Source organism: Lolium perenne, chromosome 5 (genome assembly GCF_019359855.2).
Source record: "Lolium perenne isolate Kyuss_39 chromosome 5, Kyuss_2.0, whole genome shotgun sequence".
NCBI lineage: Eukaryota > Viridiplantae > Streptophyta > Magnoliopsida > Poales > Poaceae > Lolium > Lolium perenne.
Window position 1 is genome coordinate 198,859,036 of NC_067248.2, and position 22,707 is coordinate 198,881,742.

At 44.8% G+C, this 22,707-nt stretch overlaps 4 protein-coding genes across 5 annotated transcripts; 2 read left to right on the top strand and 2 right to left on the bottom strand.

The window, feature by feature from the left end:
• Positions 1–730: 730 nt before the first annotated feature.
• Positions 731–2,632, top strand: LOC127301539 (uncharacterized). Its single transcript, XM_051331800.2, has 4 exons — positions 731–1,185; positions 1,765–1,835; positions 1,955–2,123; positions 2,240–2,632. The coding sequence occupies exons 1-4, from the start codon at positions 1,027–1,029 to the stop codon at positions 2,432–2,434; spliced, it is 594 nt and encodes a 197-aa protein (XP_051187760.1). The 5' UTR covers positions 731–1,026; the 3' UTR covers positions 2,435–2,632.
• An 83-nt stretch (positions 2,633–2,715) lies between these two features.
• On the bottom strand, positions 2,716–7,256 carry LOC127301538 (uncharacterized). 2 transcript variants are annotated; one of them, XM_051331799.2, is made up of 3 exons: positions 7,035–7,256; positions 5,959–6,266; positions 2,716–5,459 (listed from the first exon to the last, which is right to left on the bottom strand). In XM_051331799.2, exons 1-3 carry the CDS (start codon positions 7,108–7,110, stop codon positions 3,228–3,230), a joined length of 2,616 nt encoding a protein of 871 aa, XP_051187759.1. In that variant the 5' UTR covers positions 7,111–7,256; the 3' UTR covers positions 2,716–3,227. The 2 variants fall into 2 exon arrangements, with proteins under 2 accessions (XP_051187759.1, XP_051187758.1); XM_051331798.2 differs by having other exon boundaries at positions 5,959–6,269; positions 7,035–7,255.
• Positions 7,257–7,508: 252 nt separating this feature from the next.
• On the bottom strand, positions 7,509–12,447 carry LOC127301537 (uncharacterized). Its single transcript, XM_051331797.2, has 3 exons — positions 12,180–12,447; positions 10,895–11,283; positions 7,509–10,494 (listed from the first exon to the last, which is right to left on the bottom strand). The coding sequence occupies exons 1-3, from the start codon at positions 12,253–12,255 to the stop codon at positions 7,978–7,980; spliced, it is 2,982 nt and encodes a 993-aa protein (XP_051187757.1). The 5' UTR covers positions 12,256–12,447; the 3' UTR covers positions 7,509–7,977.
• Positions 12,448–13,098: 651 nt separating this feature from the next.
• LOC127303994 (uncharacterized) lies at positions 13,099–14,040 on the top strand. The gene has a single exon (XM_051334706.2). It carries the CDS (start codon positions 13,099–13,101, stop codon positions 14,038–14,040), a length of 942 nt encoding a protein of 313 aa, XP_051190666.2.
• The last annotated feature ends 8,667 nt before the right edge of the window (positions 14,041–22,707 follow it).

Genomic DNA, 22,707 nt, shown 5'->3' on the forward strand with positions numbered 1-22,707 from the left:
TCGCCACCTCTTCCCGCCCGCCACACCGCGCCTCCTGCCGCCGTTGCCCAGCAGCACCGCAACCGAGGAGAAGCGGCGTGTGTCGCCGCCACACCTAGCCGCAGCTAGCAGGGGCCCTCGCCACCGCCGCGCGACGCCGGATTTTCCTAGTGGCCCCTGCGGTGGTGGTGGAGGGAGGAGAGAAGGTGATGGAAGGCCCCTTGAGTGCCGGGAGGGTTTAGATTTTTGTAAAAAAAGCTAACTTAGATATCTAACAAGGGTTATATTTTGGAACGGTGGTATCCGGTTCAGTTTAATTTGTCAGATTTTGTTGTCTAGACAGTTTGCAAGGAAAAAAACAGTTAATAAGCTGTGGCTGAAGTAGAAAAAACCATGGACGCCGATTTATGGAGAAACTACGTCCTCGAGCCCGAGGTCTGAATTTTTTCATAATAGTACTCATACTGACTTCGGCTTTAGTAATGAATAAATTTGCTTTGTCGAAATTCCTATAATGAGTAGCATTCGCTGATGCCGAATAAACCAACTTTAAGATGGGATAAGATGCTCGATAAGGCATGCAGAGACAGCCCTCCCCGGGCCCACGGCCAGAAGGATGCGCAAAGGCAGCGGAAAGGAAAGTAGAGCTCCATGGAGATGGAGGGAGGCAGGCAACGCCTCGCTCGCTCGCTGCGGAGGAAAACCAAACCAAGCGGTGGATATGGAAACTCCAACGCCGTACCGCTCGCTGGCCCCAAAAAACCCAGCAAGCAAGCAAGCTCCTCCTCCCCTCGGATTGTTGTCTCTCTCGGTCACGTTCACGCCCACGCGCCCGCACACCGCACCGGATAGATGACGATGGATGGATGTATGGAGGCGCCCCCTCCTCAACCCCCCTTCCCCTTCCCGTGGCCTGAGCCCTCACCACGACACGCGCTTCTCCTCTCCGTCTAGATCTACCTTCCCCCCTCCCCACCCTCCGCCGCCCCCCTGGATTCCCCGCCTCCCGCCGCCAACCCTCGCTGGGTCCTCGGCCTCTCCTGCGCCATGGACGCCGCCGCCGGCGGCGGGGACGCGCGCCTGCCCAGGAACAAGGGCAAGACGAAGCGGGCCCCGGCGGCGGCGCCGCCGCCTCCCGCGGAGAGGGAGGCCAGGGGAAGGGACCGCTTCGAGGCGCTCTGGCACGACTACCACGATTTGCTCCAGGTCAGCCCACCAACCTGCTCCTGCCTCTTCTCTTCTTGGCCGATGATGTCCACCCGGCGAATCGCTTCGTACTATCAACTTATCGCATACAGTGCATTGCATCACCACGCCCTTCTGGCCGCCGCAACTCTGCCGTATCACGCCGCCCGCCGTTTCATCTTTGGTAGCCTAGTTTTGTCTGTCTGTCCGTCTTTCTGACTGACTGATGTTCCGTAAGTACTTCAGTTGGAGGATTGGTAAATTCGGGATTCAGGCTCTTTTGCTCTAGTCATGTTGGTTACAACCGGGTGTCAGTAATTACTTCTAGCATACGGACTACTGCCATGTACAATGCATAATACTCGATTGGGCTCGGTACATTGCACTTACCACGGCCTGTTTGATCTTCGGCACTGTCCTTTTGTCTGCGATTGATATATGTTCCAGGCTTTTCTTTACTGTACTACTACTGCTCATGTTGGTAATAACAGTGGGGTGTCTGCGCTAGTGAGTTCTAGTATGGACTAATACCACGTACGACGTTTCTACAAGGTTGGACTCAGTGCTCAACTGCTGATTCTGAGAGCTTGACTGATGCAGGAAACCGAGGCCAAGAAGCGGAGGCTGGAGAGGATGCACCGGCGGAAGCTTGGGCTGCTCGCTGAAGTCAAGTACGACAGGCAGCTCCTTCCCTCCTGACCAGTTCCTGTCACCAATCTGGTGCTTAACATTCATTCGCTCTGTCATTCCCTTTAGCTAATACACACGGGAACTGTGTTTTTACTGCCAGGTTCTTGCGGAAGAAGTTCAGCTCGTTTGTCAACGACGATCCGCAGCAAACACACTACAGTCTGAAGAACAAAAAGGCTCGGCAGCAGATTCCGTCTACCCTGGGAATGAATGAAGGGCCGTCTACCAGCAAGGGCGCAAATATGGACTCGAATCAGGATTCTGCAATGGTATGTATTGAAATGCCAAGACTATATTCTCATCTGAATTTTTTTTCTGACAATGTGGTGCTTCTTTACTTGCAGAACTGCGTTTTCTGATAATTTGGGTTCCTTTTTACCTGCAGAATGGGGTGGGAGCTGGACGCCAGGGCTACCAGGACCATTCAGAACCTGGGAGGCATGATCTGGCCGGGGTAGATGAAGATATGATGATGAACTCCAATGTCAACTTATCAGGTTATAGGGATACAGGAAACTCTCCAGCCACTGATGATAAGAGGGCAACCGCATGGCAAGACAGAGTAGCTTTAAAGATCTAGTCCCGCCGTAGGCCTGGCTATGGAATGGCATCCTTTTTTCTGATGATGATTGGACTGCGCCCCGCTTAGTTTGTCAAATATTCTGCAGGGCCTTGTAAATGAATAATTGAAGAGGATAGGCATAGCCCAGAGATAGTTCGACACACTTACAGACAGACAAGATCGGTCTTATTACAATGCTATGAAACATTAACCCTAGATTTTGAGTTACCGGTGTTTGCCCGTGCCTTTTCTTTTGACATATGTTATGAAGGATTTATAAACAATGCTTTTCTTCTTGCACTAATCTTTCCAAGGAAAAGGGATGACATTTATGCTCATCTTTCTGAGCTTATTCAGGAGTGTGCCAACTGCCAAGTATATCGTTCATTGTAGAATGTTAATGAGCAGACCATACAGTTGCTTGTTCAGCCATATGCAAAGCAAATGATTTGTTCCTACTGGAAGGCCTTGGATCATCTGCTAATCTCAATAGGCATATCAAAGTGCTGGACTATAGTATTATCGAATGAACATATTATATCACTGAAAAAAGAAAAATGATACTCCCTCTGAACCATAATAAATGTCGCAGTATTACAATTTTGCAATGCCGTTACTTGATTCAGATTTAAAGACACTATGCGTTGCAATGCCCCCCCTAACAACAATACTCATACAACGTCACTGGTGTTGCACTGCAAAACGCAGACCTCTCAGCGCCTTACGCTCCCCCCACCTTCTCTGAACTCTGAAGGGTAGTTCATTATTGCTGTAAGGTCCAAAAGGTAATTTCTTCACTTCTCAAGACAGCCTATTTGCATGATGTCGCCTTCACAGCAAGAATGAGCTTATGTTGATGTTTTCTGCCTGCGCAGTGTTGTTCAAACTGATCTTTAGAATTACATTTGGCCTGGCACATGGTGCAATGCCACTCCGAGGATGATATTTGGCCCTTAGCAATTTCTGGTGGATTGATTCTCTTCTGGATATTTTTTTTGCCGAGAGCCTGAACACTCAGTTGCTGGCTCTCCAAGTCTAAACTACCATTTATTTCCTCAGCATGTTGTGGCACACTGTTTGGAATCAACTTTGCTTTCCATGACTCAGAATTCGTTACCTTGCAGTATAATTTGCCCATGTCTCGGGTCACCAGGTCAGATTCGCAATTACAAATTCCTTGGCAAATGCTGCAAGTCCGTGCTGAAGGTGTCTTCTCTGCATGCTCCGGCACATCTCTCTGCTGAGATTTTCCTTCCAGTGACACAATGTCCTTTGAAGTATCATTGTTAGTGGCTTCTTTGCATGTGGATTCAATGTGGAGACTGCTCACTTTCGCAATATTGCCTTTGCCAAGCATCACATCGAACTTCCGTTGACGCATTCTGCTTTTGCCTTCGTGATCAAACTGAGGTTCAGAGTTACATTTGGCCTCACACACAGCAGATTCCACTTCCGGGGCTGGTTCTTGGTCCTTGGCAATTTGTCGAAGATTGTTTTTCCATTGGTTAAAATTTTCGCTTAGTGCCTGAACATTCAGCTGGCGTCTCTCCAAGTCAAATTCGCCATTCATTTTCTTAGCGTGTTTTGGCACACCGTTTGGAATCAACTTTGCTTTCCGTGACTTCATGTACATGGCCATGGCCATAGTTCGGATCTTCAAATTATATTCACAGTTACATATACCTTGGCAAATGCTGCAAGTCCGTTCAGAAGGTGTCTTCTGTACATGCTCCAGGACATCCCTTTCCTCTGATTTTGCTTCCAATGACACAATGTCCTTTGACAAATCATTGTTACTGCCTTCTTTACATGTGGATTCAATGCCCACTTTTGCAATATCGCCTTCGTTAAGTATCACATTGAACTTCTGTTGATTCTTTCTGCTTTTGCCCTGATGATGAAATTGAGGTCCAGAGTTACATTTGGCCTCACAGACAGCACATTCCACTTCCGGTGTTGGTTCTTGGTCCTTTGCAATTTTTACTTTAGCTCGGATGTGCCTTCTACACATCAGGCCGATCTCCAAATCTGATTTGAAGTTACAGATACCTTGGCAAATGCTGCAACTCTGTACTGAAGGTAGTTTCTCTGCATGCTCCGGCACATTGCTATCATGCGATTTTTCCTGCGACACAACGTTCTTCGCAACATCAATGATATTTCCTTCTTTGCATGAGGCTTCGATGTGGAGACTGCTCACTTTCGTAACATCGCCCTCGCGAAATGTCACATTGATCTTCTGTTTATTATTTCTGCTTTCGCAGTGATGCTCAAACTGTGGTTCAGCGTTACACTGGGCCTCACACATTTCTTGGTCCTTGGCAATTTGGTGAATACTGTTTTTCTGTTGGTTAATGTTTTTGTGTAGGACCTGAACATCCACTTGATGTCTCCCGCCTCTAAGGTGGCTCTCCAAGCCTAATTCACCATTCATTTTCTCTAAGTGCTGTGGCATGCCATTTGGATCCAAATTTCCTTTTCGTGACTCGGAATTCACTGCCATGTTCTTGCATTGTTCGGCGAGGGCTCGTATCTCCAAATCTGAGCAAGTGATAGTTTGGCAAATGTTGCAACTCCCTACTGAAAGTGGCTTCTCTGCATGCTGTGACTCATTGCTCTCATGCGGTGCTATGTTCTTCGCCGCATGATTGTTGCTGCCCACATTGCTTGAGGCTGTGATGTTCTGCTGGTGCTTTGTGCCTTTGAGGTGCTCCTCCAACTCCGATTGGCATGTACCATTGGCCTGGCAGGTGCCGCAACTCCATTTTAAGGACAATGTGTTTATCTGATCAGTGCCAGGAGAAGGTTCAGCTTCTATTCTCGTCTTCTGACCACCGGTTTCCTTAATTCTTGATTCCAATATTGCTATTATTGCCTTGTGCTTCTTCCCTGCCGAATGCATCTGTAGGTTCTTCTCACTGTTTACTTGCACCTGGCACACGGCGCAACTCCATTTCATGAGTAGTTTCGGCTTCTTAACTAGTATGGTTGTTCCTGTTAGTTCCCACTTCACCTCCAGCGACTTTTTATTTGGAGGTACAGTCTGTTTGATATGCAGTTCGATTAGGCCATTAATATGTGAAACTATGAAAACAAGGACAGTACATTTGATACTATTTCTGAGCAGTTTGAATGAATCATTAGCAACTAGACTTGCGAAATAGTTGAGTCTACTACTTGCTAGTACTAAGTTCTGTGATTTGCTTTATTTTGAAGCAAAAGGTTGAGGATGACCTTATAAGTTCTGTTCTGTAAAGTTTTATCTGACCATTAGTAAGTGGTTGCGAAAACAAGGCAAAGTAACCTGCTAGTGCTACTAGTAATAGTAAGTTATACATATTCTACAACGGACCAATACTGTTAATTTTGATTACAATCTACTCCATACAAGGTGATAATGCTATATAAAAAACAATACATGTAAAAAATACACAATTTGCCTTAAAATGACAAAAATGGACTATTGAAAGCAGTTACAAACCTCATTCTGAAATAGAAAGTAACTACAACGAATGTCATGTGGAGGTAAAATAGTTGCTAACCTCACTCGAGCATTTGCATGGATTCCAGCATTGGTCGACGCGATCTTTCATGACAGGTTTCCAAGATCTGGATTCTGCACTCTGCTGTGCGTCATTGTCCGGAAGCTTCACGTCCTCACCCACATCGCCGTAGCGGTCCCAGCAGTTGACGGGTCCTCTGCACTGCGGCATGCCATGCCGGGGCATTGGCACCGCACGCAGGGCCATTGCACGCTCAATCTTGGCCAGCTCGGCCACGATGATCTCGTGGCGAAGGCGGTTCTTCTGGAGCTGCCACAGCAGCGCATCGCTCATTACCAGCATCGCGTCTGCTGCACAAGCATTGGCAATTGATTAAAGAAAGCATTCTACATCTTTTTTTCTCTCTATTTTGATCAATCATGCTACATCTTTTTTTTCTTGAACTCGCATTAGGTGCGTGTTATTTTCATTAGAAGAACCCGCCTAGATGGTGTAGAGTCTAGAAGCAGAAGCAGCAAACCGATGGCAAAACAAAAAGAGAAGCAAGAAGCCTAAATACAAAGCAAAAGAACTGTACAGCAGATCAGGGGGCAGCCGCCGGCATTCATCCATAGCTTGGCTAGCAATCATCCAATGCTACATTGATTACATAATAATCTTACAGAAACCAGGCTGCTCCTGTTATGCTAGGATGAAGTAGGATGGACCTAAGCCCGTCAATCGATTTTTCCCCTTTTACATAACAGAAGAGATTTCTCTCCCGGCCCCTGCATCTGCAAATGGGCACAACCCAATCAATCGAACATGAACAAGTTGCTTTTTTTTTTTTACGAGAAGATGAACACGCTGTGCAGAATTTGAATCTTCTGCCCCAAACAAATCAAGCCACACCTAATCTACTGCAACTATTATACAGGGAAGAATCTTTTCCTCAACAGAACCGCGATTTTATTTTTCGCTCGAGAAATTCAGGGAAGAAGAACCTGCCTGCAGAGCATAGAGCCCTCTTAAAACAACAGGTAAAGATGCTGGAGGGTCTGCAACCAGTTCAGGGAGGATCCATCTTTTATTCGAAGGCGATGACGAGAGGTAAGGGTGTCACGGGCGGTACATACCGTGAGGCGGAGGTTCCGGGCAGCGGTTACTGTCGGCGGCGACGTCCGTGGCTCGGCCACGGCGGGAGAACTCCATCGGCCGGGTCCCAGGGGAGCAGAGCAGAGCAGCGAGTGGAAGGAACTGGAGGCAGGAGTGAGTGGTTTGTTTCCGCGAGGAGAGCACGGGGACGCGCGAGAAAGAGACCGTTGCAAAAGCAGAATGTGGGAGGGGTGGGGCTGGGGGAGGAAACTTTGAGCACTCCTTCCTATGGGGAATGGGCCCGGTTTGGATGTAAATCTCCACAGTGCGGACAAATGCTGAGATGGAGGCCCAGCTCCAGTGAGAACTGTATCGTTTCATTACAACGTATGCATGCTAATTACCAGACTCTGCCAGTTGTTTGGTCAACTGTATGCCGAGCAAATTGGTCGCTCTTCCTACCGGAAAGCCCTGGGCCATCCCATCTTCTAATCACAATCGGCATAGTTACCTGATTATCAGATGAACATGTTGTATCACAGAATAAAATAACAGTCGGCAGTTTGTCCTGAAACGACTTATATAAGATTCTCGCAATGCCATCACATGATTCGAATGTACAGACAACACACATTGCAATTTCCCCTAAGAGCATCTACAGCGCAAGGTGCTAAGCCCAGACGCTAGGGTTTTAATCCCAGCGATTTGACAGTTGCATGGCAAAATCCTGGTTGACAGACAGCTTAGTTTCAGATGTCGCCGCAAGATGTTGCGCTCGGCGCTTCTTTGAAGTTTGGCTCTAAAATCTAATGGACTGGGGAAATAAGCGCCTCAAGTTGGAGGCTGGCGTTGGAGCTGTGCACTTCTGCGTAGAACGCTGGGATTAAGTTCCGTTTTTCCTCTACTCAAGCGCTTATACTAGCGTCCAGCATTGGACATGCCCTAACAACCGTACACCTGGATACATGAACACATGCCATTTCTTTACATTGAGCTTTGCTCGGGGCTTCCTCCCATACGGTGATGTTCCAGCATTCTACCGCTGTTACATTGCAAACCACTGACCTCGCAAACGTTTGATGCCTTCTGCTCCTCCATGTTCTCTGAAGGCTGTTCATTCTCCGTGTTGGAGCCGTCCGAAGGTAGTTCATTCTTGCTATTCGAGCCATCCGAAGGCAGTTCATCCAGGGCCTCCAGACAACCCGTTTTAGCGATATCGCTTTTGCTGAGTACCATCTGGGTCTTCCGTTGATGCTTTCTGCTTAAGCAGTGATTCTCAAATTGAGCTCTAGAGTTACATTTGGCCTGGCATACAGCGCAATCCCATTCTGAAGATGGTATTTGGTCATTCACAAGTTCTGGTGGATTGATTTTATCTTGGCTGATTTTTTCATGAAGGGTCCAATCATTCATGAGATGGTGTCTCTCCTCTGTGAGGTGGCTCTCCAAGTCTAATTCGTAATTTGTTATCTCCGCAGGTTGCGGCACAGTATCCGGGTTCAAGTTTGCTTTCTGTGGCTCAGAATTCATTTCCTTGTTCTTGCTTTCTCCGAGTAGCGCTCGGATCTTCTTTATGTGCTTTTTACCATTCCGGTGGATCACCAGATCTAATTCACGGCCACACATAACTTGGCAAATGCTGCAACCTACTAAAGGTGGCTTCCCTGCATGCTCTGGCACATTGCTCTGATTCGATTTTGCTTCCTGTGACACAATGTTCTTGATCATATCGTTGTTACTGCCTTCTTTGCATGGGACTTTGATGTGGAGACTGCTCACTTTTGCAATATCGCCTTCACCGAGTGTCATATTTATTTTTTGCTGATGCTTTCTGCCTGCGCAGTGATGCTCGAAATGGGCTTTAGAATTACATTTGACCTCACACATAGCGCAATCCCATTCTGAGGATGGTATTTGGTCCTTGGCAATTTCTGCTGGGTTGTTTTTATCTTGGTTGATTGTTTCGCGAAGGGCCTGATCGTTCATTGGTTGGAGTCTCTCATCTCTGAGTTCGGGGTGACTCTCCCAGTTTAATTGGCAATTCGTTTCCTCTACATGTTGTGGCACACTATTTGGATTCACCTTTGTATTCTGTGACTCGGAATTCATTGCCATGTTCCTGCATTCTTTTACTATATCTGGGATTCTTTTACTCATCAGATGGATATCCAAATCTGATTCACAGTTGCAGATGCCTTGGTAAGTACTGCAACTCCATCCTGACGGTGGCTTCTCTGCATGCTCTGGCACATTGCTCTGATGCGCTTTTGCTTCCCGTGACACAATGTTCTTCACCATATCGTTGTTACTTCCTTCTTTGCATGGGACTTCGATGTGAAGACTGCTCACTTTCGCAATATCATCTTCGCCGAGTATCACATTGATCTTCCGTTGATCTTCTCTATTTGTGCAGTGGTGCTCAAATTGAGCTTTGGAGTTACATTTGTCCTGGCAAGTAGCACAATCCCATTCTGATGATGGTATTCGGCCCTTGGCAATTTCTTGTGGATTGCTTTTCTCTTGCTTGGTTTTCTCGCCAAGAGCCTGAATATTCAGTTGGAGTCTCTCGTCTCTGAGGTGGCTCTCCAAGTCTAATTCGCAATTGGTTTTCTCCATACGTTGTGGCGCACTGTCCTGGTTTAAGTCTGTTTTGTGTGCCTCAGGGTCCATGGTTATGTTCTTGCTTTCCTCAAGTAGGACTCGAATCTTATTTAAGTGCCTTTTACCCTTCAGGTGGATCTCCAGATCTGATTCGTGGCCACAGATAACTTGGCAAATGTCGCAAGCTACTAAAGGTGGCTTCTCTGCATGTTGTGGCACATTGCTCTCGTTCGATTTTGCTTCATGCGGTGCAATGTTCTTCGCTACATCGTTGTTGCTGCCTTCTTGGCATAAGGCTGCAACATTCTTGCTCTCTTCGAGTACGGCTCGAATCTTATTCAAGTGCCTTTTACCCTTCAGGTGGATCTGCAGATCTGATTCGCGGCCGCACATAACTTGGCAAGTGCTGCAGCCTACCGAATGTGCCTTTTCTGCATGCTGTGGCACATTGCTCTTGTGCGATTTTGCTTCATCCGGTGCAATGTTCTTCACCATATCGTTGTTACTGCCTTCTTTGCATGAAGCTATGATGTTGTGCTGGTGTTCTGTGCCTTTGAGGTGTTCCTCTAAGTCTGATTGGCATAAACCGTTGGCCTGGCAGGTGCTGCAACTCCATCTTATTGAAGATGTTTTTACCTCATCTGTACCAGTAGAAGGTTTTGCTCCTTTTTTCGCCTTCTGACCACTGATGGCCTTAATTCTTGATTCCAATGTTGCTATATTTGACTGGTGCATCGTCCCAGCACAATGCTTCTGTACGACCTTCTCAATGTTTACCAGCACCTGGCACACGGTGCAACTCCATGTCATGGGTAGCTTCGGCTTCGGCTTCTTAACTGGTATGGTTATTCCTGTCAGTTCCCACTTCACCGCAGGCGATGTTTTACTTGGAGGAACAGTCTGTTTGATGTACAGTTTGATTAGGCTATTAGTATCTGAAATTCTGAGTGCAAGGGCAGTAGGATTTATACTGATTTCCAGTTCATATACCATTAGCAAATAGACATTTGAAAACAATCCAAGTAAACTTGTCAGTGTTCTATTAATAACCTTTTTTGAAGAAAAAGGTATGGCATGACTTTGTAAGCTCAATAGAATAAGTGATTTTGAAAACAAGGTGAGTACACTTGCTAGTACTAATACTAGTATATGCCATTTAAGTCCTATCGTGAGGCAGTAACAAAAATGGACCGATGGAAGCAGTTTCTAACCTCGTTTGTACAAAGTACACACAAATGTTATTGTGGTGAGGCAAAACAAATGACACATGGAAACAGTACAAAATGGACAAGCTGCTTACCTGAACGGGATCTTGCAGTTTCAGATCATCAAATGCTGAGCTCTGTGGACCCGCATTACAACCACATTTGCAGGTGTTGCAGGATTTGTTGGCACGATCTTCCCCGACGGGCTTTGGAAATCTGGATTCCGCAGTCTGCCTGTCGTTGTTTGGTGGTAGCTTCACATCATTTTCCTCACTCACGTCGCCGTAGTGTTCCCAGCCGAAGATGGGTCCTCTGTGCTGCGGCATGCTGTCCCAGGGCATCGCCGTGGTGTGGTGACCGGACGTGGTGCGAAGTGCCACGGTGCGCTCTATCTTGGCGAGCTCACCCACGATGATCTCCTGACGAAGGCGGTCCTTGTGGAGCTGCCACAGCAGCGCGTCCCTCATCATCAGCATCGCGTCTCCTGCACCAGCATTGTACAATTAAACAGGTAAGAACCAGGATTCTACAGCATTGCTCCTGATTTCTGCAAACAAATGCTCAACATCTAATTACAGCCTAAGCCCGTCAATCAAACATGAACATGTCTTTTTTTTGTGTGTTTGATGCGAGGACAAACAAGTTTTTTTTTCGATAAAGAGGACAAACAAGTTGTCAGTATCATTTGATCTTCTGCTCCCAAGCAAATCGAACCACAGCTAGTCTAGTTCTACCAGTTCTGTAAGGCGGGGATTAGGTAGAAAAGCCTCTTTTCGCAAAAAAAAAAAGAAAAAAAAAGAAAGAGAGAGAGAGAGGGCCAGTAGCATCGTTTGTCAGTGAGCCTTCCGTGCTGAACCTTTTCTTCCTCAACAAAGAAGAAACAGGCAAGAAAGAAGCAGCATCCAAAATCTCGAAACAAGAGGTACAGATACTAGGATCTTTCGCATACAATCGCAGGCAGAGAAGTAGGATGAATCAGATGAAGTAGGATGGGCAGGTCCTTTTTTTTGTTTTTGATGCGAGGACAAACAAGTTGTCAGTATATCATTCAATCTTGTGCTCCCAAGCAAATCGAACGGCACCTAGTCTACTTTTACCAGTTCTATAAGGCGTGGATTAGGTAGAACAGTCCCTTTACGCAAAAAAGAAGAAGAAGAAGGTAGAACAGTCCCAGTACCATCGTTTCGTTTGTGAGTGGGCTTTCCGTGCTGAACCTTTTCTTCCTCAACAAAGAAGAAACGGGGAAAGAAAGAAGCTGCATCCGAAATCTCGAACCCTCTCGAAACAAGAGGTACAGATACTAGGATCTTTCGCATACAATCGCAGGCAGAGACGAGAGACGGCGGAGATTCCATCTGTGTTGTTTCGAGCGGCACGTACCGTGTGGCGGAGGGTCGGTGCAGCGGTGGGCGTCGGCGACACCGTCGGTGGCTGGGCCGCGGCGGGAGAACTCCATCGGCCGGTTCCCCGGAGGGCCGGGAGCAGAGCAGCGAGAGGAGCTGGGGGCCGGGCGGCGGTTGGTGGTAGTTTCGGCGGGCAGGGGAGCACGGGGACCCGTGAGAAAGCTCGATGTGGGGCAGACACTTTGAGCGGTTGATGTGGGGAAAGCGAGGGGAGATTGGTCGGCACACGCGGGCGGGCGATGCAGCAGGCAGAAGCAAGGAGGTTTCTCGGAGGGGTAGGTAACTAGGCGAATAGAAATCAATAGAGAGAATAGCCACAATACCATTAGTCAAAACCAAACTTGCTAAAATAGCACTGAAAAAACCTAACTTGCCAAAATATCACTGCCATTTAGGTTTTTGATGCCAAAATATCACTACCGTGAGTTGTCAAAGTCTTCACGTTAGTCAATCTATGTGGTGCTTGTCAGGTTATTTAGAATCACCAAATTGCCCCCCATCTAGACAAAACGACCGGACCAGACCAAGTGAGCGGAGCAGACCAAAATTCTCCAAGCCTTATCTCCTTCTCACGACCAACCATGGCGGCGCGCCTGGCCGCCCAACCTCAGCGTCGGCCGTGGCCCTCTCCTCTCTGAATCCCTCCCTCCGCTCCACTCCTGTGCCCGACCACCGAATCCCAACGTCGCCAGCGGCTCAATCCAAATCGGCTTGCGCATTGGCTTCTCTAAATGGTACATATCAGGAGAATTTTCAGTTGTTGTGGAACTTTAAGGCAGAATTATTGGCAGCCAACCTAGGAAGTGTATGTGAAATAGATATCAAGAAAGTTCGGAAGAATGGTGGCATTGTGCACTACTTCAATCGGCTGTTTGTTGCCTTCAAGCCATGCATTGATGGTTTTCTGGCAGGTTGCAGACCATATTTGGGGGTTGATTCAACCTTTCTTACATGCAAGTACACAGGACATTGCGACTATTGGTGTTGATGGACATAGCTGGATGTTTCCCGTTGCATTTGGGATCTTTGAGAAGGAGAACACTAAAAATTGGGTGTGGTTCATGCAACAACTTAAGTTGTGTATTGGTGATCCAGAAGGTCTCGCAATACATACAGATGCATGTAAAGGGTTGGAGAATGCCATTACTCCGGTGTACCCAAGCTGTGAGCATAGAGAATGCATGATGCATCTCATGCTCAACTTCAAGAAGAAGTTCAAAGGTGACATACTTGATAACATGTGGCCTCTAGCCTGGACATACGAAACTGAGAAACATGAGTCCCTCATGGCGGAGATAGAAGCAATCAGCCCAGAAGCAATAGCCTACTTAAAGAAGCAACATAATTGTTTGTGGACTAGAAGTAAGTTTTCATCAATAACCAAAGTTGAGTATGTCAGTAATAACTTGGCAGAAGTATTCAATAATTGGATCAGAGATAAGAAACAACTCGCAATCGTGGAGCTTGCAGACAAATATAGGGAGATGGCGATGCAAATGAGAGCAAAAAGGAGAAAGGTTGCAGATGGGCTGCAAGGTACCATACTACCAAGTGTGGTAAAAGAGTTGAATCAGAAAAGCAAGGGATTGCGCTATGGTGAAGTCAGGGCAACACCAACCATAGCCGAGATATCTGGAAATGGATGGAGGCACATAGTTGACTTGGGCAAAAAGGAATGCTCTTGTAGACGTTGGCAGATAGGTGGTAAGCCTTGCACACTTGCTCTCCATTTCATATTCTCTAAAGGAGAGAAGGTAGATCAATATGTTGATGATTGCTTCTCGGTAGCCAAGTTCAAAGCTGCATATGAGCCAATTCTCATGCCAATTAGGGGCTAATCTCAATGGCCTAAGGCACAACCATACTTTGAAATGATTCCTCCCAAGTTGTCAAGGAGTGCTAGACGTCCAAGAACTAGAAGGTACAAGAACAGTAGCGAGCGTGGAACGGGTAGGAAGCATGTATGCAAAAGATGTGGAGCAATGGGCCATCTTTTGAAAACATGCAAAGAACCCAAAAAAGACAGTGATACCGATCGAGATGCAACTCCTCTTCCAAAAAGGTATTTTGGTTCACATACATAGATTGCTATTTTGCACATCTCTTGCATACCAATCTGTTGTTTTCATGTAGGCATAAGACAAACAAAACTACAACAGCCACTACTACCCATCCATGCATGCCAACTAAGCAAGTTTCTCAACCTTCTCTTGCAACATCAAGCCCAATGACGAGGTCAATGGCAGCAGCCATGGAAAATGCTTCTTCACCTCCTAGTACATTTACAAGGAGCAAAAGTACTACAAATAGGATGTTCCTCTTATATTGCTGCTGAAAACTGTTGAAAATATTGTCAAATTGTCAATATAGTGTTCCTGGAATGTGGTTGCTTCTGAAAATGTTACTGAATGATGTGAATTTGATGTTGTTCAAATGCTTCTGGAATGCTGTCATCTGGTGCTAATTTTTTGTTGAATGTTATTTAACTGCTGTTGTCCAATACTTCTGGAAAATACTGATGATCCGTCTTGAAATGTTGCTGCCTGTGTGTGAAGAGGCAAGGGCATGTAAGTCTTTTTGCGTGGGTGTTTGTCTCCGTTAGTGCATAATGGTATTTTGGCACAAGAAACCGAAATTGTAGTGGTATTTTAGCAAGTTGGGTTTTTCCAGTGCTATTTTGGCAAGTTCGGTTTTGACTAATGGTATTGTGGCTATTCTCTCCTCTCTTTCCCGTCGCTCGGGCCTGGCCCAATCGTTGGTTTCCTTCGTTTTCCCCGTCTCTCCAGTACTAGAAGCTCACGTTTTACATCCATCGAGCAGAGTCGCAGCCAAACCAGAACATCCATCCAAGGAAACCAAACGACAAATCGCGTACGATTCCTTCCGGCCTTGGAAATATTAAGTACCAGATCCTCCTCAACCGATCAAGGGACCGGGGCAGAGGGCGCGGGAGGAGGTCATGTAGACGACAGATCTTGATAAGGCGGAACTCCTCCGCCGTGATGCACCGCTTCAGATCCGGCAATCCGTCGCGAGTGCCAGGGGATCTCTACCGCGAGGCAGCACAAGCCGGCACAATTGGCGACGGGGAGGGGAAGATGCTATTTCCAGCTCCCGGCATGGTCGGCCCACTACTCGTGGAGGCCAAGTTTGCGGGCGTACTCGATCTGGTGCCTGGAGAGACTGCGCTAAGGCCAGGCTGCGATTCGGGCTACCGTGAGTAGCGCGTCTCTGGCCGAATTCTTCCAGGAATAATGCAGCGCTCCAATCCAATCCCATGAAAAGGCAAAGCATGTTTGAACTCCCACCGGCAGGGGCACGTTGCGAGTAATTGAGCCCTAATCAATCTTTTTGGTCTTCATACCTGCAACTTGGAAAAGTATTGCCTCCCCCGTTTTCATATCCAATTTATGGCTTTCCATCGCCGTTAATATTATTGGCTAGCTACTGCGACGTTGATTAACTCCCTAAAACATCTTAGTTGAGGTGCAAATCTGATAGCTCGGCAATGTACTAAAAGACAACATGATCTAAATCTGATGTGATGTGGATATTTTCTGACCAATGTGCTATATGTATGGGCTATCACGCGAAGGATCGAGTGGTTCCTGTCCTCGACGGCAACCGCCACATGAGGCACAACTACACATAGACCTCGCCGAACAAATCAAGATATACCGAATTTTTCCTGGTGTCAATCTCTTCATGTCTACACGCATGGCCATAGCAATATATTTCTCTAAAAAAAATTGCATGAGCAATCTGAATCATAATGGCTGCATATCACAAATTATTGTCAGACGATTTTAGCTATTGTCAATTTAAAATTGGCACAACAAGCCCTATTTCAAATTGTTTAAAACGAAAAATCAATTCTAACATGTTATGTTTAGGGTTGTGAGCATTCTTTTATCTATTCTACAACCGTTGCAACGTACGGGAATATTTCCGGGAAAAGTGTTTCCTTGATTTCGTCCAACGCTAAAGGCGTCTTTGTCCGTCGTCGTGCCGCCTTCAATCTAGGAAACTTCCGTTCGCTTCATCCTAGCCACGGAACGAACCAACACAGCATCCACGAAAAGTTCTGACGCCGCCGTCAACCGAAACCCTAGTTCGGGAGGGTTCTGTAGTCCATCCCGGCACCCTGCCGGAGAGGGAAATCACCGCCCGAGGCCTCTACATCGCCATGTCTTCATCCGAGGTGATGCGTGAGTAGTCCTCCACGGGACCATGGGTCCATAGCAGTAGCTAGATGGCTGTCCTCTCCTTGTTGTGCTTCATGTATAGATCTTGTGAGTTGGCTAACATGATCAAGATCATCTATTTGTAATTGCTACATGTTGGTTTGATGTGGATCCGATTTATAGAGAGATTGCTTTGGTTGAGATTATGTATTATGTTATTATGATCTTGCATGCTCCCCATTTCTAGTAGATGCTCTGGCCAAGTAGATGCTAGCGACTCCAAGAGGGAGTATTTATGCTCGATAGTGGGTTCATGCCTCTATTTAACCATGGAAAGTGACATTGTTCTCTACGGTTGTAGATGTGTTGTTGCTACTAGGGAGAAAACATCGGTGTTCTATTCAAGGTGGTAGTTTCATCGTTTACTTTACACACAATGCGTAAAGCGATAGTCCGTTGCTTGCAACTTAATACTGGAGGGTGTAGTGGATGCAATCCTGAAGGTGGATTATTAGTCATAGATGCAGTTGGATTACGGTCTATGTATATTGTTGTAATGCCCGCATACCTTCATAGCATGTATTCTGCATCAACCATTAGCGTAGAATATATGTTTATCAATTGTCCATCTGTAATTTGTTTACCCAACATATTTATTTATTGGGGAGGCGCCTCTAGTGAACTGTGGACCCCGATCCTTCTTCTTTTAATTGCAATCTTCTACATCATTTTCTGTTCTGTTCTCTGCAAACAATTCTTTTTCCACACGGTTCGTTTAATCCTTTGTTTCCAGCAAAACCAGTGAGCTTGACAACCTCACTGAAAGTTGGGGACAAAGTACTTGGTTGTTTGTGTGCAGGTCTCCACGTTGCTGCTGACGCCGGCAGTGCGCCCTGCCACGAGTTGGTTCGCAACACCTTGAGAGAGAACGTTTTTCTCCTACTGGTCGATAAACCTTGGTTTTTTACTGAGGGAAAACTTCCTGTTGTGCTCATCATACCTTCCTCTTAGGGTTCCACTCAACGTTGCGCACAAATTCTCCTTCATCAACTCCGCGCCTAGCAAGACTTTTTCTGGCGCCGTTGCCGGGGAGAAAAGCATCTCTTCTGCGAGGGGAGTCTCTCACGCTCAACTCTTTTACTTTGTTATTGTTTTGCTTGCATATTTTATTTTTATCTTGTTTGCATTTTATATCGAAAATCAAAAAAAAAAATTAGTATATCTTTTATTTATGTAGCTTGCATTATTTTTGTTCAATGGATAGTCCCATTACTATGTTGCCTGCGGGCATGATTTTCACTTTTAAGCAAGGGAGTGAGGGAAGTTTTAAGGAAGCTTACGATAGGAATTTTGATTGGATTGTTACTGAGAATTTATTTGATGAAGAAAGTAAACCTAAAAGTGCTGAGAGAGGAACTTCAAAAACCACTATAGATAGCATAGAATGCCTGGTTAAAACTACTTTCATTCCAGATCTTAATGATTTCTCTCTTGATAATACTTGATTTGCACCCTTTCTGCGCCTAGCTCAAAGGCGTTAAAGAAAAGCGCTTACAGGAGACAACCCATGTTTTATTTCTGTTATTTTGCTTTATTGAGTCTTGGAAGTTATGTCTACTGTAATAACCTCTCCTTATCGTTTTTATTTCGTTTTTGTGCCAAGGGTAGCCTCTAATAGAAAGAAAGCAGTGTTTGGGGTATTTGCAATTCTGATACAGATTTTGTGCTGGTTACGGAAAAAAATTCTTAAAAATCGCCAGAACGTTATTTTGAGCTAAAACATTTTGTGCTTATGCCCAGTATGTTATATAACTTTTGTTAGTTTAGAATTTTTCAATTTGAGCAACAGAATTATTTCTATAATTTCGATCTCTGCCTGCTGGTCTGTTTTGACAGATTTCTGCCATGTTTTGCATTTGCGTCTTATGCTTCGTCTTTTTGAGTTCTTTTGTGAAAAAGAGCTTTGGGAAGAAGTAGCTACAGTAGCATATGTTAAGACGAGTGTTTGATATGTGCCATTACTTAAGCCTTGCTGGTTTGATATATTTTTATTTGCACTAATGCTGCTAACCAATTGTGCTGAGTTTTGTGTCAAGGAAGTTTTCAAGTGTAGGGAGAGAAGAATGATGCAATAAGATTACGCATGGACGTACCCTGGACCCCCCAAGAAATATCCAAGAAGTACAAGCATCAAATCTTGGGGATGCCCAAGGCATCCCCTCTTCATCAACAAAAAGCACCAGGTCATTTTTCAACATGCTATATTTTTATTCCTTCATGTGATATGTGTTATCTTTGGAGCGTCTTTACTTTTTGCTGTGTGTTTACTTTGAATAAAGTAAGATCCCATCAGTCATGTTTACTTTGGAGTGAGACACGCTCCACCGCTTTGCATATTTACTTTGGAGTGAGACACGCTCCGTTGTTTTGCATGTTTATTTTGGAGAGTGACATGCACCACTGTTATGCATTTTGCGTTGGAGAGAGACACACTCCACTTTTTAATTTATTTGAGTTTCAATAGCTCTCTGGACATTTACTTGTTTTTCATATATGATAGTTATTTGGTTTCATTTGGTTGGCGTTGGAAGCATGAAAAAAGTTTTATGTGTATGTGATGCAAATAGAAGCATTTTTAGACTGTGGCATAGTTATTTTTGCATATCTTGCTAGATGTTATTCTCATGTGAGTTTGTTAATTATGTTTTCATTATGATTAGTCTCAAATACTGAGAGTGTTTAGTATGCCATTGAAGGTTTCATGCATTGTTTTTAGCATACAATAGAAAAGCATAATATTGTGGTATATATTCTCCTGCGAATGTTTTTATTTGGGTCGACTTGGCACATGTTTTGCAACATGTTATGACTATATTCCATTCAATTCTTGCCTCTATGATCATTTAGTTTGCAACTTGTGTATCACTTTATGCTTTGATTAATATATTTTGTCGCTGTGCATGATTATGGCCATTATGCTCTTTTAGTTGGTCGCACCCGGTCTTTTTCTAGCCTCCATTTGTATGGGTATTTTATTCATGCATCCAACAACCAAAAACCAAATATGCCAAAGTGTTCACCATATCTACCTATATGTGGTATTTCATTGTCATTCCATAGTAGTTTGCTCATGTGCTACCTTTAAACTTCAAAGTATTATATTTTTGTTGCTCATGGGAAAGTAGTCAAAAATGACTATTGTGTCTAGCGTGTGTTCCTTGTGTAACCGTAGCTCTTTTAAGTTGGTTGTTGTGTGATAACCATTGAACTACTGGGGACACCTCAGCATGCTTTGCCGCTGAATATCATGTGGGTTGCTATGCATGTTCATCTTGTCTGAAATGAAGGAGATTATCCATGCAAAATAGTTTGAGTATACATTTTTGTTAGAGAAGAACATTGGGCCGCTAACCGAAGCCATGTATCATGGTGGAAGTTTCAGTTGGACAAATCCTCAATCTCTTATGAGAAAGCTTCTAGCAATAAAAAAAATAACAGGAGTCCATTTATCTGTTGCTCGTGTCGTCCCGGTATGGATGTCCCAAGTTGAAGATGCTTTAAAAATGAGAAATCAAAAGCAATGCATCTCCTAGGACCTTTATACAGGAGGCACGGGGCACCCCTTTGTGATACTAGGTTAAAACAACTTGTATGTGATGAGAGCTAATGGTGATCCGAGGTGAGTAGGACGAGGTGTGAGCACTAGTAGCAATTATGCACGAGGCTTGCGATTTAGAAGTAGCACTTTTGCACAACCCATATGCTTTATACTTACCGTTGACATCATCCACCTCTCAAAAGTGCATTTTATACTCTTGTTGTTTCAATAAAAAGATCTAGCACATGAGTGATCTTACTTGCCTCTCAAAGAGAGACCTTCTTTTACTTTTATGTTGAGTCTCCACCTTCTAGTTTATGCACCACTTATGAGAGCATAGTAGCCATTCTTAGTTTTATGTGCATGGTCCCAAGATTTTATTGATTGATTCATAATTATGGTATTGCTTGTTCAAACTTTTTGTTTCTAGTCATCCTTATAATCTTTTAAAGGTGTCCAAGCATTTATGTTTTGCTTCCACTTATGGGACAAGCTGAGTACCACTTTATTATGTATCTATGCTATGCTCTTGACAATTAGTTTGCTTTCCATGCAAGTTATACATTTTCTTTTGTTTGATTACTATTCATGTTTCAGCATGGTTATTAGGTTTCATTGTTTGATTATATCTATCATGCTTATGTTAGGATTCTATGATTCCAGCTATTTTTGCTTTTACACTTGGATTGATCAAAGTAGTGTGATAGCATGTCACCTATAAAAATTATTTGTTTGTTATCACTTACCTACTCGAGGAAGAGCAGGAGTTAAGCTTGGGGATGTTGATACGTCTCAAACGTATCTATAATTTTTGATGCTCCATGCTTGTTTTATTACAATTCTTATATGTTTCATGTGCACTTTTCCACACTTTTTAGCATTTTCTGGGACAAACCTATTAACGCAGTGCCAGTTCCTGTTTTCTACTGTTTTTGTGTTTCAGAAAAGTTGTACATGAAAGTTTCTAGGAATTAGACGAAACAAAAGCCCAAAGTCTTATTTTTCCGGGACAAAGACGGAGCCAAAAGGACATGCGCAGGAGAGCGGCCTCGTGGCAGTACATAGGGTAGGCGCGGCCCCACCCTTGGTCACGCCTGGCCCGTGTACTGGCGCCTCGTCGCCTTGTTTACTCCGCCCTTCCGCCTATTTATTCCTCGTATTGGGAAAACCCCAGGGACCAGAGCCTCCATCCACGAAAAGTTCCGACGCCGCCGTCAACCGAAACCCTAGTTCAGGAGGGTTCTGCAGTCCATATCCCGGCACCCTGCCGAGGAGGGAAGTCACCGCCGGAGGCCTCTACATCGCCATGTATTCATCCGAGGTGATGCGTGAGTAGTCCTCCACGGGACCATGGGTCCATAGCAGTAGCTAGATGGCTGTCCTCTCCTTGTTGTGCTTCATGTATAGATCTTGTGAGCTGCCTAACATGATCAAGATCATCTATTTGTAATTTCTACATGTTGGTTTGATGTGGATCCGATTTATAGAGAGATTACTTTGGTTGAGATTATGTATTATGTTATTATGATCTTGCATGCTCTCCGTTTCTAGTAGATGCTCTGGCCAAGTAGATGCTAGCGACTCCAAGAGGGAGTATTTATGCTCGATAGTGAGTTCATGCCTCTATTTAACCATGGGAAGTGACCTTGTTCTCTACGGTTGTAGATGTGTTGTTGCTACTAGGGAGAAAACATCGGTGTTCTATTCAAGGGTAGTTTCATCGTTTACTTTACACACATTGCTTAAAGCGATAGTTCGTTGCTTACAACTTAATACTGGAGGGTGTCGCGGATGCAATCCTGAAGGTGGATTATTAGTCATAGATGCAGTTGGATTACGGTCTATGTATATTGGTGTAATGCTCGCATACCTTCATAGCATGTATTCTGCACCAACCATTAGCGTAGAATATCTGTTTATCAATTGCCCATCTGTAATTTCTTTACCCAGCATATTTATTTATTTGGGAGGTGCCTCTAGTGAACTGTGGACCCCGGTCCTTCTTCTTTTAATTGCAATCTTCTATAGCATTTTTTTGTTCTTTTCTCTGCGAACAATTCTTTTTCCACATGGTTCGTTTAATCATTTGTTTTCAGCAAAACCAGTGAGCTTGACAACCTCGCTGAAAGTTGGGGACAAAGTACTTGGTTGTTTGTGTGTAGGTCTCCAAGTTGCTGCTGACGCCGGCAGTGCGCCCTGCCACGAGTTGGTTCGCAACACCTCGGGAGAGAATGTTTTTCTCCTACTGATCGATAAACCTTGGTTTCTTACTGAGGGAAAACTTCCTGCTGTGCTCATCATACTTCCTCTTGGGGTTCCACTCAACGTTGCGCATAAATTATCCTTTATCAACTCCATGCTCAACAATACTCTGGCCAGTTTGATCGCGGTGTTTCTTTAGTCATGTTTTGTATAGTTATTTGTAGATCTCATGTTCCATTAACTTTTTTGATGTGGTTCTTCGCATGAAGTTCGTTTTATTATTTACAAAAGCATTATCCGGTCACTACCATCTTGTTCATTCTACTGACATCTGTGTGCATCCATATATTGATAGTCGTATACCCCTTCATTTGCTGCCAGCTATTTTTTTACTGCATGCTATTGTCGCACTGCTTTTATAGTCATGCTAGGGGAATTTCCAAATTGGTTGCTCTTATACCACTTCATTAGTTCATCACTAGCTGCTAGCTGTTTTCTATTGCCTGCTATATTGTCACACT

Bases quoted from the DNA above. Each gene is read 5' to 3' on its own strand.
- LOC127301539 (XM_051331800.2), top strand. From the start codon at position 1,027: ATGGACGCCGCCGCCGGCGGCGGGGACGCGCGCCTGCCCAGGAACAAG. The intron at 1,836-1,954 runs GTACGACAGGCA...TTTTACTGCCAG, and splicing joins GGGCTGCTCGCTGAAGTCAA to GTTCTTGCGGAAGAAGTTCA. The intron at 2,124-2,239 runs GTATGTATTGAA...TTTTACCTGCAG, and splicing joins CGAATCAGGATTCTGCAATG to AATGGGGTGGGAGCTGGACG.
- LOC127301538 (XM_051331798.2), bottom strand. From the start codon at position 7,110: ATGGAGTTCTCCCGCCGTGGCCGAGCCACGGACGTCGCCGCCGACAGT. The intron at 6,270-7,034 runs GTATGTACCGCC...ATGCTTGTGCAG, and splicing joins CCCGGAACCTCCGCCTCACG to CAGACGCGATGCTGGTAATG. The intron at 5,460-5,958 runs GTTAGCAACTAT...CATATCAAACAG, and splicing joins CATGCAAATGCTCGAGTGAG to ACTGTACCTCCAAATAAAAA.
- LOC127301537 (XM_051331797.2), bottom strand. From the start codon at position 12,255: ATGGAGTTCTCCCGCCGCGGCCCAGCCACCGACGGTGTCGCCGACGCC. The intron at 11,284-12,179 runs GTACGTGCCGCT...ATGCTGGTGCAG, and splicing joins CACCGACCCTCCGCCACACG to GAGACGCGATGCTGATGATG. The intron at 10,495-10,894 runs GTAAGCAGCTTG...TACATCAAACAG, and splicing joins AACTGCAAGATCCCGTTCAG to ACTGTTCCTCCAAGTAAAAC.
- LOC127303994 (XM_051334706.2), top strand. From the start codon at position 13,099: ATGGTTTTCTGGCAGGTTGCAGACCATATTTGGGGGTTGATTCAACCT.